This window comes from Poecilia formosa, unplaced genomic scaffold (assembly GCF_000485575.1).
Source record: "Poecilia formosa unplaced genomic scaffold, Poecilia_formosa-5.1.2 Scaffold72, whole genome shotgun sequence".
Classification (NCBI taxonomy): Eukaryota; Metazoa; Chordata; class Actinopteri; order Cyprinodontiformes; family Poeciliidae; genus Poecilia; species Poecilia formosa.
In genome coordinates this window covers 865,261-882,061 of record NW_006800011.1, presented here as the reverse complement: position 1 = coordinate 882,061, position 16,801 = coordinate 865,261, and the positions used below count along the sequence as shown (strand labels likewise).

General features: G+C 38.0%; 1 protein-coding gene across 2 annotated transcripts in view; it reads right to left on the bottom strand.

Moving 5' to 3' along the window:
• The window catches only part of LOC103140512 (cadherin-18), a 96,776-nt gene that overhangs the window by 6,108 nt on the left and 73,867 nt on the right, over positions 1–16,801 (bottom strand). The window contains exon 10 of one of the 2 annotated variants that reach the window (XM_007555690.2): positions 5,082–5,333. In XM_007555690.2, coding sequence (XP_007555752.1) covers positions 5,082–5,333 — 252 coding nt within the window. Of the gene's footprint in view, positions 1–5,081; positions 5,334–15,448; positions 15,728–16,801 lie in introns of those variants that run through there. The other variant, XM_016673272.1, reaches the window with a different exon arrangement.

Genomic DNA, 16,801 nt, shown 5'->3' with positions numbered 1-16,801 from the left:
TATGAAGTAAGGAGGTGGTGGCATCATGCTGTGGGGTTATTCTTCTGCAGCAAAGGCTCTCAAAACACATGGCATCGCAAGGACAGAACTGTATGCGCAAATATTGAAGCAACATTTTAAGACATTGGGCAGGAAATAAAAGCTTCTGGACAAATTGGTCCTTACTAAACCACGATGACCCTGTGTATGAATAAAAACAGAATGTGATGATTTGGGATTTCTAAATGTTTAGTTTACAAATTATTGTCTTTTTGCAAAGTTTCACTTATTTGGATTTTGATCACTGAGCAATGTTGCAGATTACTAATCCAGGGCAGCAAGAATCTTGTCAATACATTTGATTTTCCTCTAAATGTGTGTTCCCAAATGTTATTAAGCTCTGCATTCAGAGGAATCAGTGTGTTTAATCTGAGTCTGGGATAATGCAGCTGGAACACTGTGTTCACATTCTTAAAAGGAGACACACACACACACACACACACACACACACACACACCAAATGTCCACCAATAAGCATAAACAAACCCTGAGAAAGCTCCATTTTGTAAGTCAAGCTGCCAAGTCTTTCTCTGCAAAGAATCATTCAAAATAAACAATGCCTGTGCATGAAGTTATCAAGAAAAATGAACCTTTTTTTTTCTAACCCACATTTGCAAATATTTTTCTTGCAAATACCTTACAGATGGGAAATAACAGCAACGCTACTGACAGTTACCTTATATGGAAGGTCATTTATTTGGCTGGCACTTACAGACAGCCTCAGGTCTCTGGGGTTACGGTATGCTTAATGGCTGAGGACACAGTGAATGCAAACGGCAACACAATTCAATCTTCCTCTACAAAAAATAAATAGGAAGCCGATTTTATCACTTCCTCAGGCTCAACATGTCTGTTTGCCTTCCTCATATCTGCATTGTGCTGATGTTTAGGTATTCAGCAGGCATCCGTGACCACGACCGTTTCCTCCAAACAGCGGCGATGGCCTTTTGTTCTCCTCAGCCAGAAGCTCCGGGTTGGAGGAGGAAGACGGTCTGTATGATTACGCATAACCTTCACGCGCTAATGTCCACAGACAATCAGTAATGAGAGGAGGGAAGAGGAGAGACTCAGTTATTAGACAGTTTTATCTAATCACGTCCAAATGCGGAGACGCTGTAACACCTAACAGAGCTGATGGCTGATTGTTTACTTGTGGAAATTTAATGAGCTGCCTTTCATCTTTTTTACTTTTATTTCGGTCTTTCTGTAGACATTTCCTGCGCTTCCAGGGTTTTTTCCAATTTAACCTGCTACACCGACTGTCCACCCATCAGACGAGATCGTGTTTGCAAGTTCAAGCAAAAATCATTTGCTGTCACTGGAAATCTGGGTTGCCATAGGAACACAGTACAAATTCCCACTAAGGCAAAAGCTGTCTGGCTGCTAATACAAGCAATACTGAAAAAGTGTTTTCTGTTTTCGCAGGATTTCTGACGGTCTTTTGTATTCGCGGTGGAATGTGAAACAGAATCAGCAGGAGTGGAGGGCGTGTTGCTCCTCACGTCAGTTGTTGATGTTTGCTGCGCGACCGACGGGACGCAGCGTCTCACGCTCACAAGAGAGTAAAACTGAGCTTTTCACTGGATAATGAGATCCTGGGCACTTTCCTGTGAATGCAACAGGAAAAAGTGTTCATCTTTTAAAAGCAAGCCTAGAAATATAAAAAAAACTAAAAAAGGTGGTTCTTTTTAGTTTAGTTAAAGGTGTAGAACAGCTGATTTGCACAATCAGCTGTTACACATTTTTAGCTTAACTTTATTAGTCATACTAAGAAAATGCATTTTTTATAAGTCCTTTTGAATTTTAAATTTGTTTACAAAACTGCATCTACCATCTTTGAGTGAAGATGATGCAGCCAAATGCAAAAAGTATATTTTCAAGCTATTTCTGTAAAACACGACACAAAAAAGGAGAGAGTTTGGACTTCAGTTTAACTTCTTTCTGTAAAAGACACGGTCCAAAAAAATGTGTTTACGGAACAATCTGTTAAAACATTAGTAAATAGTTGTCTTTGCATTGGACAGGTACATCTTTTCACATTGATGTAAAAGATAGAAACTGCTTTACTTTAATAAAAATAACATTCAACTGAGTTTGAACATGTCTGTCTGTGGAGAACCTGTCCTGCAGTGGTGTTGACTTTTGCAGGAGGAAACTCACCAAACAGATGATTTCAGATCTGCTGCAGTCCAGACTTTGGGCTTTCAAACGGCTCTAACTGACAGTGGGTCTAATTTCTGAGTAGATGTGGAGTGAATGAAGCCATTAATAATCAGTTAATGCTGAAGAATAGACTCATAAAATAAAAAATAAAAAAACATGAACATGAATCATCATTCACAGGTATAACTTTTCCCTAACATGAAAAAACTGAACACCACTAACTTTGTTCTTTTCTCAAATTTTCTTTTCTTTTTTTTTTTTTTTAGAGTTATTTTACCTTCAGACATGCTTGTAAAAAGTGGGATGTGTTATAGTGGGAGTAGGCTGTTTAATGGGACTCCTCTGAAAGCAGCAGAATCGATTTATTGGTCAAAGTGTCGACCTCTGCTACAACAGTTGTCAATAAGCCCCTTTCAGCATGTTAGTTTTGTTTTTTCTTGCTGACCTATTGCCTTGGAGATCAAAACAATTGACAAGCAATTTGGCTGGAATCAAACAACAAAAAATATATGAAATACCAAGTGCTTTTTGTATTAGTCTTAGTTCTTCACTCAGCTCAGGGCAAAAGACTTTCTTCTTGACTGGGTTAGTTCAAGTCCAGATAAGCAGCTAAATTCAATGATTGTTGTTTTCGCTTGTCCATTGTTAGGAAATTCAGTTTCTTGGTGATATTATAATGTAATTGTACTGTTAAAGAGGCAAAATAAGCCCCTGTGTCTCTCCTGGGATTTAATTTGTTCAAACAGAAACAACAATTGTGCAAATAAAATGTTGATTCGTTTGAGAAAGAGCGATGTTCAGGGTTAGTAATGAGTTTCATCTGAATGGATTGTTGTAATTAAATACCTCCTCACCCTGTGACACTTATGGATTATATACAACGCTTGGGGTGAAGCGAGCAAAACATCTCAGATTTGTATTTGTGGAGCAGTTTGAAAAACGTATTTATTTTACATCTCCATTTCATTCCAGTTTATTTAAACTGACCTCAAACTTAGAAAAGAACCCAGCAGAACAACTGGGCTGTTTGTCTTCCACTTTTAAGGCGTCTCACTCTGACAGCTGTGTTTAGTTCTGGACACCGTTTAGGATCAGAACCAAAAGGTTCTGCTGACTAGATTGTGGGGAGTATGGGGGATGAAATGAAGAAGCAGATATTAGATAAATAAGACAATCCTCTGTGCATTTAGTGCTTAGTGTAAAGATTGTAAAGATTTGATATGAAATTCACACTCCTAATGTTTCATGTGTTCAGTGAGTTGGGGATAATTTAAAGCTAAATATACTTTTTTGTGGGGATTCATGTGTGATTAGAGATGTACCCAGTAAGACTGTCACTTTTAGTTCATGAAAGATTTAATTTATTTTTGGGGTTGTATCAGGACTTGCCCCTTTTATGTCAGAACTTTTTCAGGTCTGAGGATTTTATGAATCAAGAATCGTTTATTGTATTTATGTGATCACATATAATGAAATTCTGTTTGGTAACTCTCATTGTTATAAGAGGCCAACAAACTTTTAAATAATACATGTGCATTTGTTATTTTTTGTACAAATATACATAAACTCTGTAGAACCTCACTTAAAATAATCCAAACTATCCCTTTACACTCTTGTAGACTATTGTTGATAGTTTGAATCCCACTAAAGCCTGTTGATGGAGATTTTACACATACTAAAAATATTAGTATCACTTTCTCACCAGTTAGTGGTCTAATTTATGTCTGATTTAGCTACATAAATCCTGAACCTGTGTATTTTAGCCAGGTTAACAATAATCTCTTCCAAATTTAGCATCTGCTTGACAGCAAAACCACCGATTACTGTTGACCTTTGGTATTTACAGGGGATAGCTGCCAATAAATAGCTTTTAACTGCCCATGTTAGTAGTTCAAATGCAAAATATACCCTGGTATGCAATAATACATACAGCATTTATTGAAAATGTTTTAAATAGTCTATGGAAAACTGTGAATATTTGAATTTTCTGCAAACAATTTGGAGTCACGTTCTACAGAAAATATGTCAATACTCAAGTGGTATTCCGCTGTAATTTATGTTTTATGTACTTATGAATAAATTCAAAAAGCCCTGGTAGAGATTTAGTTTTAATTCTTTCTGGCAATGGCTTCATTGCCACCATGTTGTTCATGCAAGATAGAAACCAGCAGGATTTACTAATGATTGTGTTTAGTGACCTGAAAATGATTCAAACCAAGAAGACTAAAGATGAGATGGATGAAACAGGCATAAAAGAAAAAAAGAAGATAACAATCTCCACCTCTAGTTTCACCCAGAACAGGCAGGCGACCAGCTGAATACATTTTCCACCTTATGTTTTATGTTTCAGGTGCACAGAATAGAAAATAGCATCCCATCGCTGTAGGATTGTTCCTGGCATCCATTCAGCCGGTGTTGACCGGTTCTGGTTTTTGATAGCCATTGTCCTGCATGTTTTAGCCGTTTGGGTGAAACTTCAGAGAATGTCTTGGAAGGACTTGTTCAAAGCCTGCAGGACACTGATGCTGAGGACCAACACTGGACACCTCCGGTTTCAGCTGCATATATTTCCCTCCTGATTGCACCGACTCTCCAGCTGAACCTTCTCTTTCCACCGGCCTCCTCCCTCTTCACTCTCTTAAGTCCTCCACATACTTTTTGACCCTCCCTGAGTTGTACTTACTCATTTGAAATTCCACCAATATCTCTCCATATCTATCCAGCCCCCTCCCCATCTCTGCCCTTGTCATACTCCTTCAACCTCCCACTCTCTAACTCCTCCACGGTCCATCTCCTCCATCCATCGCCCCAGGATACCCCCCAACCCCCAGAAGTCCCAGCCTCCCGCGGCTCCCCAGAGCGCCTGCCCACCAACTCACCCAGCAGGATGACGATGCACAGCAGGATGGCGATCAGAGCCCCCGTGCTGAGGCCCGCAGAGGAGAAGAACGCTTCCCCCTGGCAGATCCGGATCTTGCCGTGGCGCTGGCATGGGCACACCCGCAGGGTCAAGGTGCTGGTGCCACTGAGCGATGGCTCCCCGCCATCCCACACCACGATGGGAAGCTCATAGAGCTCCTGGGTCAGATGGTTAAACCGGCGCCGCCTGGCAATGATGTTAGCTGTGCTGTCTGCAAAGACAAAATGATAAAAACGGTCATACCCTTGGGCTGAAAGACTAACTGTGCACCTCTTTCAGAGAAATATGCAATTACTTCTATATTGGTGACAATAGTTTGCTAAACTTAGTCTTGGCATTGTTTGTTGCTTTCCTTCTGAAAGCATCCAAATACAGAATTATTTACTGTGTCTGCAGCTTCTCGGCTTGCCAAGGCTAATTAATTTTAAAGGTGTTTGTTTAACTCTTCTAATATGCAACAAAAGAACAGTTTACCTTGATCTCTGCACAAACACGTCTGTTATTGCCACGTAAATAAGCAGAAATAATAGGGAGCAAAAAAAGAGCAAGACAGCCGCTGGAGATTTTCTGACAAGATCGGCAATTTGTCCCAGACAAGCAAATGTATAAGGGCTGAAGTTAATGAGAAAGGTTTGATTTGGTGATTGTAGCAGGAAATTATTTCACACCTGAGCCTAAACGACCAGCATTTATTATTCACCATTTTACTCTATAAAACGACAGTACTGACAAAGTTCAAGAGTTTCAAACTGAATGAACCCTGACCAGAGATGATCTCAATTTGATCAGAAATAAACTAAATAATATTTAGGAGTTTCATAAGGCGGCTAAATGTGTCTCCTGTTCTTTGTCAGGTGAATCGGTCTCGTTCGTTGCCGACATCTAAACGGCAAATAACACCAACTTTGAGCTACTTCAGGTTCCATGTCACACTTTATTTATTAAATTGAGCCACTGAAGTTTCAAATGACTAACATATTTATTTTATAATGACTGTTTCCGCATTTAGGCACAACGATTTTATTAATTTTATTATTTTAAGAACAACCTAGCCAAGCTGCCCTTAATAAATATTGAATCAACTGTAAATGAACATTTATTTTGTTTTTTTTAGTTAAAGTTAAAGAAATGAATCTTTAGCTAAAGAAATCCATAAACAGATTGGAGAAATCACATCAAGTCAAACAAGTTAAACAACTAAATGACACAAACAGTCCCAGGGTTGAAACGCAGCTTTTAGACTTAATGTTTAAAGGAACAAAGACTCATTTGAAACTTCATAATCAACTATCAGTAGGGAAATAAAAGGTTTGATGCCTCTGCAAACCAAAAATATTGGGTTTTGCTAAAAACAAAACTTATCATGACAGTGGAAACAACAGTGAAGATATAAAGATATAAAATATAAAGATGTGGCGACAGTTTTTCTCTAACAGTTTTTAAAACTCTGTTTTTCACACAAGATGCCAACATTTTCTTAAAAAGCCAATTTAAAACGTTTTATCCCTACATTTGCTCTTTTTTAAGTCCTCTCTCCGTAGGATTCATTTTACCATGAAAGACAATTCCAGAAAAAATGTACTTTGCAGATATAAATTGCACAGCTTTTTTTTTCTTACAGTGTAGAACGATTAGGCTAACTCAGTAAGCCTCAATTTAATAAAACATGCAAAGCAGTGAGACAGGAGAGCTGAAGGGAAGGAAGAATCAATAAAATAAGATTTGTCAGCAGGTTTCATTGTATTGATTGCAGAGTCGGGATATGTGGGCATATTTCATTCAACAATTTGCTCATATTAGCTGCTTATATAAAAACTGGGGTCTCTGTGTTCTTGGTGTCGAAGGCAAAACTTCAGCTAAGCTAACAGAGAGCATTCCTTATTTTTATTTTACTTCTCAAAGTCAAGCAAGAAGGTTAAACATCTGTTTTAAATAAGAAAATATCCTTTAAGAATATCATGATTTTACATATTTTCTAAACTACTAAGGTATTTTTAATGCTGCTAATTAATTTCCGTGCCTTCTTTCCTTCTGCTGGTGAATTCTAAATTATTTAAAGAGCAACAAATTTATCACAGCCAGCTGTGCAGAACATCCTCTTCTGACCAGATGGATAAATTTGTTCACCGAGCGCCTTGTTCATTAAACTAACACACTCTGTTCACAAAGGAACGGACAGTTTGTTCAAAGTAGCACGGTCAAGTTTTAGAAAAGAAAAAAAAAAATCTGATTAATCAATTGTGATGTCAATAAGCACATTTTCGAATAAACTCAGTACAAGACTGTATAACACACCACTGTGAACCAGGTGACACTGTGAAAGAGGCTTTTAGGTCAAAATAGTCTGCATTATGTAATATGAACACAGTTTTCAGATTAATTACATGCATTAATGATGACAGACCTAATTACAAGTCACTTATATTTACATCCATTTAGAAGCTATTTTAACAGTTACATGGCCTCTAAACAAAGACCAGGACGTATTAAAGCAGCTTGAAGCTGGGACTCTGGTGAAATGCTTGACAGATTTGAGTCTCGACTTCTTTCTGTCTTATTGGACCAGACAGAAGTCATATGTGGGAAACCACAAGGTTCAATCCTGGGGTCTCGCTCGATGTATCAAAAATAACTCAAAGAAATCTGACTTTGTAATTTGATGCCTTGAAATTGGGGGAGGGAGTCTGAGTCTCATGACCCAGGAGTCCTGCCTTCAGTCAAACGTTTGAGATCTGTAAAAACTAAAACCAAGAGGCTGAGCAACAGTTTATACCCATTACACCATCCTGAATGATGGCTAAGCAGTTAATTTGACCTTATCTATTTTTATCCATAATTTTGTACAGTTTTAAATTAACATTTATCAAGTGATGAGTGCAACATATATTTTCTATTGTCCTTTTTTCAAATGAGACATTGTTTTTGTCAGGAAAATTGCACCTAAGTTGTTTTGTTACAAATGCAATCACAAAGCTTGACACAGATTCTGTCAAAGGTTTGATCGGCGAATGAGAAAGGTCATTTACAGATGTTTATTGAACGTGCCACATCTTTTCATTGGAGTATGACAACGTCAGGAGTCCTTAAAGATACTGTGGGTGAAAACTTAAGACAACTTAACTTTGGGTTTGCATACTGATGACACACTGTGCGCTGATCTCGATGTTCACGCTATTTAAGTTCTGAAAATGCTGAATCGTGCAGCAGGGCAGCCTTTGTCCCTCCGCCCGGTGAAAACACCTCCGCCGTGCTGTACTATCGAGCTGCTGCCGCTCTGAGACCTCGCCTCCCACTCCAATCTCGACTCCATCTATGAATAATTATTATGATCGACAGTTGGAAAGACATCACGTACTTCAAGCTTTATTAAGCCAGGACTCGTGTACCGCCGCATCAGCACGCAGACGGGCGGAGGCTTCAGAAGACGCAAATGGCACAGAGGAGACGGGGATTCAGAGGCTGGACGTCTGAGCAGTAAGCAGAGAGCAGGCTGGGTGACAGCCGAGGCTGAACCAGAGGAGGCTCAACAACAAAAAAAAGAAATAATCAGTGTGGTGTGTACGCGCAGGTCCTTGTACTAAACACACAGAGGAAGCTCAGATCCATTATGCTATGGTAATTCACATGAACCCATGTCTCGTCACAGGTGAGAGGAGGAGAGCGGTGTGATTGCAGAGTGAATGTGATTAATGCCTCAGCGAGACAGACCATCTGCAGCCAAACTGCATCCACACACACACGGGACACCACGCTGAATACAAAAGTTTGACCGCAGCAACCGCAAAAAATGACCAGCGTTCAATAATTTGGAATCATTAGAATTATGTATTTTGCATAAACCAGGTAATACAATGGTCCAGTTTAGTAAGCCGCCCAGCAGTTTCCCCTCCACACGACACAAACACAGTAATTAGTATGCACTGCATGCGAGGCTCTCCTCACGCTCTGGTTCCGCTCGGCGCTGGCAAACAGGTTCTTTTCCCCAAAACCATCAACACAATGCAAGAGCCACTTGGATAGGTTTCATATTCCCACAGTGCATTGCAAAATGTTGCAAAGCTGCTCCCAGTTTTGTCTTGTTACAACAGCTAAGTTTATGAGATTATTCTGAGGTAGGCGGGGAAGGGTCCAAGATATTTGGAAAATAAACGTTTTAAAAGTGTGGTGTGTGTTCGTATTCAGACGCACTGATAAAAGTTTAGCACAACCAAGTGCTTTTTTCAATATACATGCATCTTGTGTGGAAATCTGAGAAATAAGCTAAAAAATAATAAAAACTCACAACATGAATAAGCTCAAGACTATGCAACCCATCAGACAGGTTAAGGAAAAGTTTGAAAACAAGAACCCAAATTTTAAACATCCCAAAATGATTCATCTAAATATAGTTTTCCACCTAAACTGACAGGCTGACCAGGAAAAACAAGAAGATGCACAGATCCAGAGCTCAGGTGGGAGAATCTGTTGACATTCGTAGGAGAATGAACTGATCTGGTCTTAATGAAAGCACTGAGAGGAAACAAGGAAATTGTTGGAAGAAGACAAGGAACGCCACTGGCCGTTTGCCAAAGTCATTCAGGTGAGACAGGAAACGTGGAAGAAGTTTCTCCAGTTGGGTCAGTCTTAAAATATTGTTTGTCTAACATGCAAAATGCTGAGCTTTCAGATCAGCAAAGGAGACAGGCATGATAGGAGGAGTGATGGATAAGGAGACCAGGAAGTAACGCTGAAATAGAAGGAAAAGAAGAGAGAGAGAGAGAGAGACAGAGAGAGAGAGAAGGCTTGGGGAGCAGAAGCTCCAGTAGGAAGGTCAGCTTGGTGATGCTGCCATCAACTAATCATTCTCACTCTCCTGCTGTTAACTTTTTACTTTTGTGAACATCAAAAATAATCCCAGTCAGTTAATCTGTTTCTTGTTGTAAATTGGGCTCAAACCCCCAGTCGATCTCATTCTGCTAATCCAGGTTCTGGTTTCTTCTTGCTGCATTTCCTTAGACAGAAACTCTCCAAGTCGGCAGCAGAGATGGGTGGCGAGGCAGAGCAGATTCAGTATCCGTCAGCCTTTGACAGTAATCCAGGGACATGAAGCAGAGGTTGAAGGCAACATCAGACATACAGTAAGAGCAATCAGGGAGCAGGTAAAGGTAATGTTCAGGATCAGGAACTCAAGATAGAACAAAGGTGTGGTAGGGGGATTGATGACAGGACAGGAGGGGCAGAGCAGAGAAAATATGACAAGTGGATGAAACTTGTAGACAAAACTCAACAGATCTTTAACAATCTAGTTTATAAAACAGATGAATAACGTTGCAAGGGATGCATCTTAGGTTTTCCCTTCAGGGTTTAAGGTTTGAGATTGAATTTTTCATTAAAAAAAATAATTACTTTACTGTAATGTTGAAACTGTTTTCTGCAAAGTTAACTTTCAGGCCAAAAGTATCAAAAATAGTCAAATAAATCAATAGCACACAGACACGACACAAACGTATCTACAGAATTCGGAGTTGCCTACACATGCACTCGGTTGCGTTTCTTGTAAACGTTGGTGGGAGTGAGTAGGTGCCAATGACTGGAATCTGCAGCACTCCAGTTTGCACTTGAAAAACGGAGCTGTGGAAATCCCTTTCTGGAAGAAACGTCTCTGTTGTGTCCTAGTTTATAAGTTAAACTTTGGCTGTTTCTTCTCCAAGTTAAAGTTTGACTGTCAAGAAAAAAACCCAGTTACATTTTTAGTCTCCACTTTTACAAATATTCTTCACATTTGCAGAAACGCTTCATCTCCTCAGACAAATAGACTTTATAGTTTGGCTCTGCTTAATTACATAGTACTTCTATCAAACACCCCACAAAATATCTATTTGAATTGGATTTATAATTAGGAGGTAGCACTAAGGGAAACTTAAAATACATAAAAACAGAAAACAAGTTCACATATTTGCTTGAAGTCATCGCTGTCTTTTCTTAAAAATAACTGATACTCATTATGGAAATGGAAATAAGTGATGAAATGCATCCAACCTGGTATGACTCCAGCTGTTTCCAGCCTGAACGTCCTAACAGGATTTATCCCAGAGAGGATCAATTACCTGGATACCTTCAGAGGCTGAAACAAACCCAAGAACAGAAACTTCCTTTGTTTTCTACAGATGGATATCTGCAGTATTCTTCATTTTTCTTATGAGTAAAACAATTACTTGTCTCTTGAGCTACAGCTGTGAGCCAACACAAACTTCAAACACCCTAATGAGGAAGGTGTCTGGAAACTGGACCATAACTGTCTGTTTTTGTCTTTTTTGTTGTCAGTAATAAAGTCCAGTTTTCCCTGATACTTTAATTCAACTATTTCTCTCATATTAACTTTGATGTTTGCACTTGGTTCTCTTTAGGACTCTTCAATTCAGAAAATGAACACAGCTGCAGTGCTTGGATGCTCTAATTTTCCATTTGCATGTGCTATTATATTTTGGCTTACAGCTGCTGTACAGTATAAATCTGTGTGTTGCTTAAGCTTTCCCCTGTGGCAGATTAAAAATCCCACAAAGGAAGCTGATTTTAGTATCGATAATTTAATCCTTTCATTCATATTTACTTACAAAACTTAGAATTCTGACTTTTTTTTTGCTTAAATTGTTTATGCACAATCAGGCAAGTTTTAAAACTCAAACCTAAGAACATATTTTGGGACAGAGATTTGATTATTTTCATATGCTATCAACATAACTCACATTAATTTGTATTTTGATATAAAAGGACAAGTTAAAGTCAGGATCCTGATGGTTTTCAGTAAGTTTTCAGTCAGAAGAGAAGAGTCTAATATTGATTCATAGCATGTGTGTGTATGACTAAATTTATAATTAAACAGAAAAAAAAAATGAATGCATACATTCTGAAAACAATAATTACACTTTACAACACTGGCTTAGTTATTACTCACAGTTATTTTCTGAAACGGAGTCATAAATCTGAGTTAATAATCCTGACCTTTAAGCAGAAGGCAACTATTGTGCTCTATTTGCAACTATTTCCTGTGTGATGTTGAGAAAACCAACATCACTCTGGAGCTCTGCCGCTCCACACAGCCCAACTCTTTCAATAGATCATCAAGTGTTGGCAAATCAACTGTGAGTAAAATGAGCATGACATAAAAGCTAATTGACATCCTACGTATCTGACAGCCGTCCTCTCAATACGGCCTATTAGCTGTAATATCACAGGATCCTCTCTGTGCGCATGGGAAGACGATGCTGTCAGAAATCAAGTGATCAGTTTAAACATGAGGCTTATTTATAAATCACAGCATTAATTGGTTGTTGAGGTGAGATGTGATAGAATGAGACAGATATCAAGCAGATCAAAGAGCCAGTCAAAATTTCAGCCACTGTAAACGATAAGGGAGGTTGATGTATTTAAATTGACTTCACCAAAGCAGATTTTCGCCACAGAAGGATTTCCAACTTTCTACCTAAACGTCATTTTAACAAAGATTACAGTTTCTTTGAAGCTAACATTTAGCACTAAACCACTACACTTATCTGATTCAGTGAACAAGAGCTGGCTCTCTTAGAGGTCTCAGTAGCAGAAGAATTAACCTGTTGTAATAAGATAATAGCTTGAAAGAAATCTAATATGAATAAGCGATAAAAATTTTCTGGAAAAAAATCCACAACAGTTTAGTTAATAGGCTCTCTTTATACCCATTACTGTCAAATTACCAAAAAATGAGAGGAAAGGATGAATCCACTGCAGGTATAATTGACTATTTAACTGCAGAGGTTTAAATGAGCAGAACCTCAAATTAAAAATCTAATTGTAAATTTAGCAACAACAAAAAAAAACTTCAAAAAGTCAAGTTCAGAAAGATCCTGAAATGAGATGCATAAGAGACGAGGAAGCGATTGGTGTGGATGAAAGGTAATTTTTTCAGCTGCCCAAAAACAGATGGAGGTCAGACGTACAGACGGCTGTAGGTCGGATGGTTCCCGATATAAAAAGGTATCAGCGATCAATACCTACAGCTAATTACCTCTTTATTGTAAAAGAAAAGTTCAAACTGCTGCAGTGAATCAAGTTTCAGGAAAACACTTTAATGATCAAACTGCAACTGAGAAGAAAAGGAGGTCATGAGAGAGTTACTGGTGTGAGAGACTGAAAGGGATTTTCTTCAGTTGCACAACAACGGAGGGCGGTATTAGGTCCTGGCACAGCGAAGCCACCAACTGTTAGTCTGCAACAACAGGAGTGAAAGAAGCTGCTCCGAGTGTGAAGAGCTTACTTGAATTATCAGACACAGGAGTCAACAGTACGATGCGCCGTCTGGATTTTTTCTTCTCCAAGTTCAAGTGCGAATGCAGCCTCTAATTGAGCACATTTGACTGATATCAGGAAAAGCCTGAGAGCAGCAGCTTAACTTTTCACAGGGAGCTTTATGTAGATAAGGCAGCCGGAGAGAGTAAAAGGCAAATACATAAGTAACATTAATTCAACCAGAACACGGATTATTGAAAAAGTAAATAGGTAAGCAGTGAATACAACAATATAAATATAAAACAAAATTGACATTTTTCAGCTTCATATCATGTTGTAATGTTATTCCCTTCATCAAAAACGTACCTGGAGTGTTACCTTGACCCGTACATGCATGTGTAAGAAATCCTTTAATCTCCGTGGCAACCATTAAGCTGTGGGTGGACTGAGCTCCACCTTCGAGTTGCAGTTTTCACGCTTCAGAGTTTCTGTCTCATAGAGCAACCCTCCATCGCATCTCCCTCCCTCAGCTCCTTCAGACTAGTGGCAGCAACTAGCAAACACCTGGTGGAACTGCACATCCGCTGAGCTCATCATACAAGCTGCTTCTCAGTGCAAAGCTGGTAAAAATATTGCTAAAGAGTTGAAAAAGGAACGATGTGATGAGGTTTCAGAAAGGGCAGGAGTTCTTAAAGAGACAGAGGCCCAATTTCCAGGCATTAAATTGTGAAGTTAAATTTCTTTTAAGTCATATTTGATATGTAAAGCATATATTGTTTAACAACTGAAACAGGTGTTTAACTGTTTAACAACTTTTTAACACTATGTGCATAAAAAAATACACAATACCGGCCCTTTAACAATTTAACAATTGTTAAATTAATTAATGTTAATTAATTAATTAAATTAATTAATGTTAATTGCCCTTTAACAATTCTGGTTTCATGTTTTAGATTGTAACAAAAACAAAAATACACTCTGATCAAAGTAGAGAACACATTTTGATGGTAGGTTATAGGATATGCATTCTGATAAGGTTCCTTTTTCTATAAGCAAGTGTTAAATATTACCTTCATTAAGCCAATATGTTATTATTATTTATTATTTTTTATAATTTTTATTGATTTGATGCAATATAATGTAACATAATTCTAAATGTCAGATTTTCATTAGTTATAAGCAGAAAATCCTCATAACATCAAACGAACTAGAGTTTGATTAAAGTGGACAGAACAAGGCTGGTGTGAATGCAGCCAGAATAAAAATCCTTCAGCAATGAGTCCTGAGGAGCCGATGTTTAGAAGAAAACATTTATCAAGAGGAACAAAGACGGCATCTCATATCAAACGTCTTCTTTCTTTATACTTGTTTCTTGGGGATTTTTCCCCCCCCCCTCTCCTTAAATTTATAGTTTTCAATTAGTAGCCTTTCATCATCAGCTTAAAGTGGAAATCTCTTTGAATTGGGAACATAAAATTCCTGAACATAACCCATTTAGGCTGCAAAGGCTTCAGGGCTGTGCTGAATTTATGGTCCTGTCTGCTTTTCCCATTTATTGTTATCTCTGCTGAGTCAACACTCACACAGGTATGATTTACTCATCTGTTCCTTTTTTATGCCTTTTGTTCAGGGCAGTAAGTTTCTGCACTTACTGTCATTGCATTTCTGAAAGAGTTATGCATTTCTACACTGAATGCCAGAACTCTGACTATTTCAGTGGGCCGTTCAAACAAGAATATTCCACTTCTCAAACTCGATGCATGTTTAACCTCTGCAAGTATGAAATTCATGTCATTCTTATAAATTATGTAGGTTTACATGATTCATATTTTCTATCAGTGAATGTCATCATTACTGCCTTAAATGCACTTCAAAGTAAAATTTCAGTGCCTGTATCTTCATTTTCTTAATTCTTGTCTTTTTTATATGTATTCAGTCATAAAATTCAGGATAGTTGTATTTCCATGTAGTTGATCTCAGGGATCAGAGGATAATATAATATCCATCCAGTATATGTTTGATCCTAAACATTTTATCAAATCAATGCTACACATGCAGTGGATAAAAGAAAAGTTGCTGAGATGCAGTCAAATACGTTCTCCTTTATTTGGCTCAGACACTGAGAGATGTAAGCTGATTCTCATAACCAAACATGCAGAATCATTATTTGTACACAGAGAGGATCCATATTATATTTGTCCACTGGATAAGCTTTGCTCACAAACAGCTGACATCACCTTAGTGGTCTGGTTTTAACTCCCTGCTCAGACTCTCTCCTAGCAGTAGCATTAACCCTTGGTGTTTTCCTCCCTCATGTATGAACTGTTGCTTTAAATCCAATATTCATGTTATTTCATAGTCCTCTGGCAAGAAAAGCAGGAGGGTTGTGCTAAACAGAAACGATATCTGGAGGAAATGTCCTAATTGTGTTACTGACCGTATTTATTCAGAGTTGGGGTTTGAAAGTTAATGAGATATAAACAAATTAAATCTGTGACTTTTGTAAACCAGAACACCATGTATTGCTGTTTTGGATGAAACATGCCGACAACACAAGCTTCTACAATGTACATTGGTTTGGGCAAAATACCCTTTTGTTCTCTCATATCTACACTGAAAAATAATTAAAAAAGGAAATCCTGCCCATCCCACATAGGATTATACCAAATAATCTAATCAGAGAAAAACAAGAGCCTGTGGGCTGGCATGCATGAAGAGGTAAAGAACAAATTAAAAGGCACCGTATCTCAAAACAGCACTAAATCAAAAAAAATCTGTTATTAATCCCTCATAAGAGAAGAGCTTTGAATATACATTACAGCAGGGATTTAAATTTTACAAAACAAAAATATTAAAAAGTGGATAATTTTATTCTCCTGTATACACTTAAAGCAGATCTTGTCCATGTTTTAAAGGAGCGTTTGCCAATTAGTGGCCTCTGGTTCATTCCCTGTCCAGTCACCTCGTTCCAACAGAACAAAGATAATAAATTAAACCAAATAAATCAACTGTAGACCAGCTCAGTTGATTTAAAAATGTATTCGTCTTTTGCAAAAGTAAAACTTCAGGAAAGTTATAAACATAACAAGTATTACCAAACCTTTGACAAAATAAACATTGGTAACCAAATATAAATGATCCTGGAAGAAGTTTTTATATTAAGTTCATAGATATTCTTACTCTGAACAACTGCTAACTTGTGACCAACTGTCTTTTAAAATAGCATTACATGAAAATTATCTGCATACAGAAAATAAAAATAATTTGGTGACAAGAAATAAGAAATAGCATGTCTGTCACAGCACAGTCATCATTATCACACCCAAGGTGAAAAGACAAAATATCACTTTTCAAGTAGGTGAAAGTTAAGTAGAGATCGATTCAGTTCATGGTGTGAATATCTGGAGAGCCTTAGAAAAGCATCAATTCCCTTTA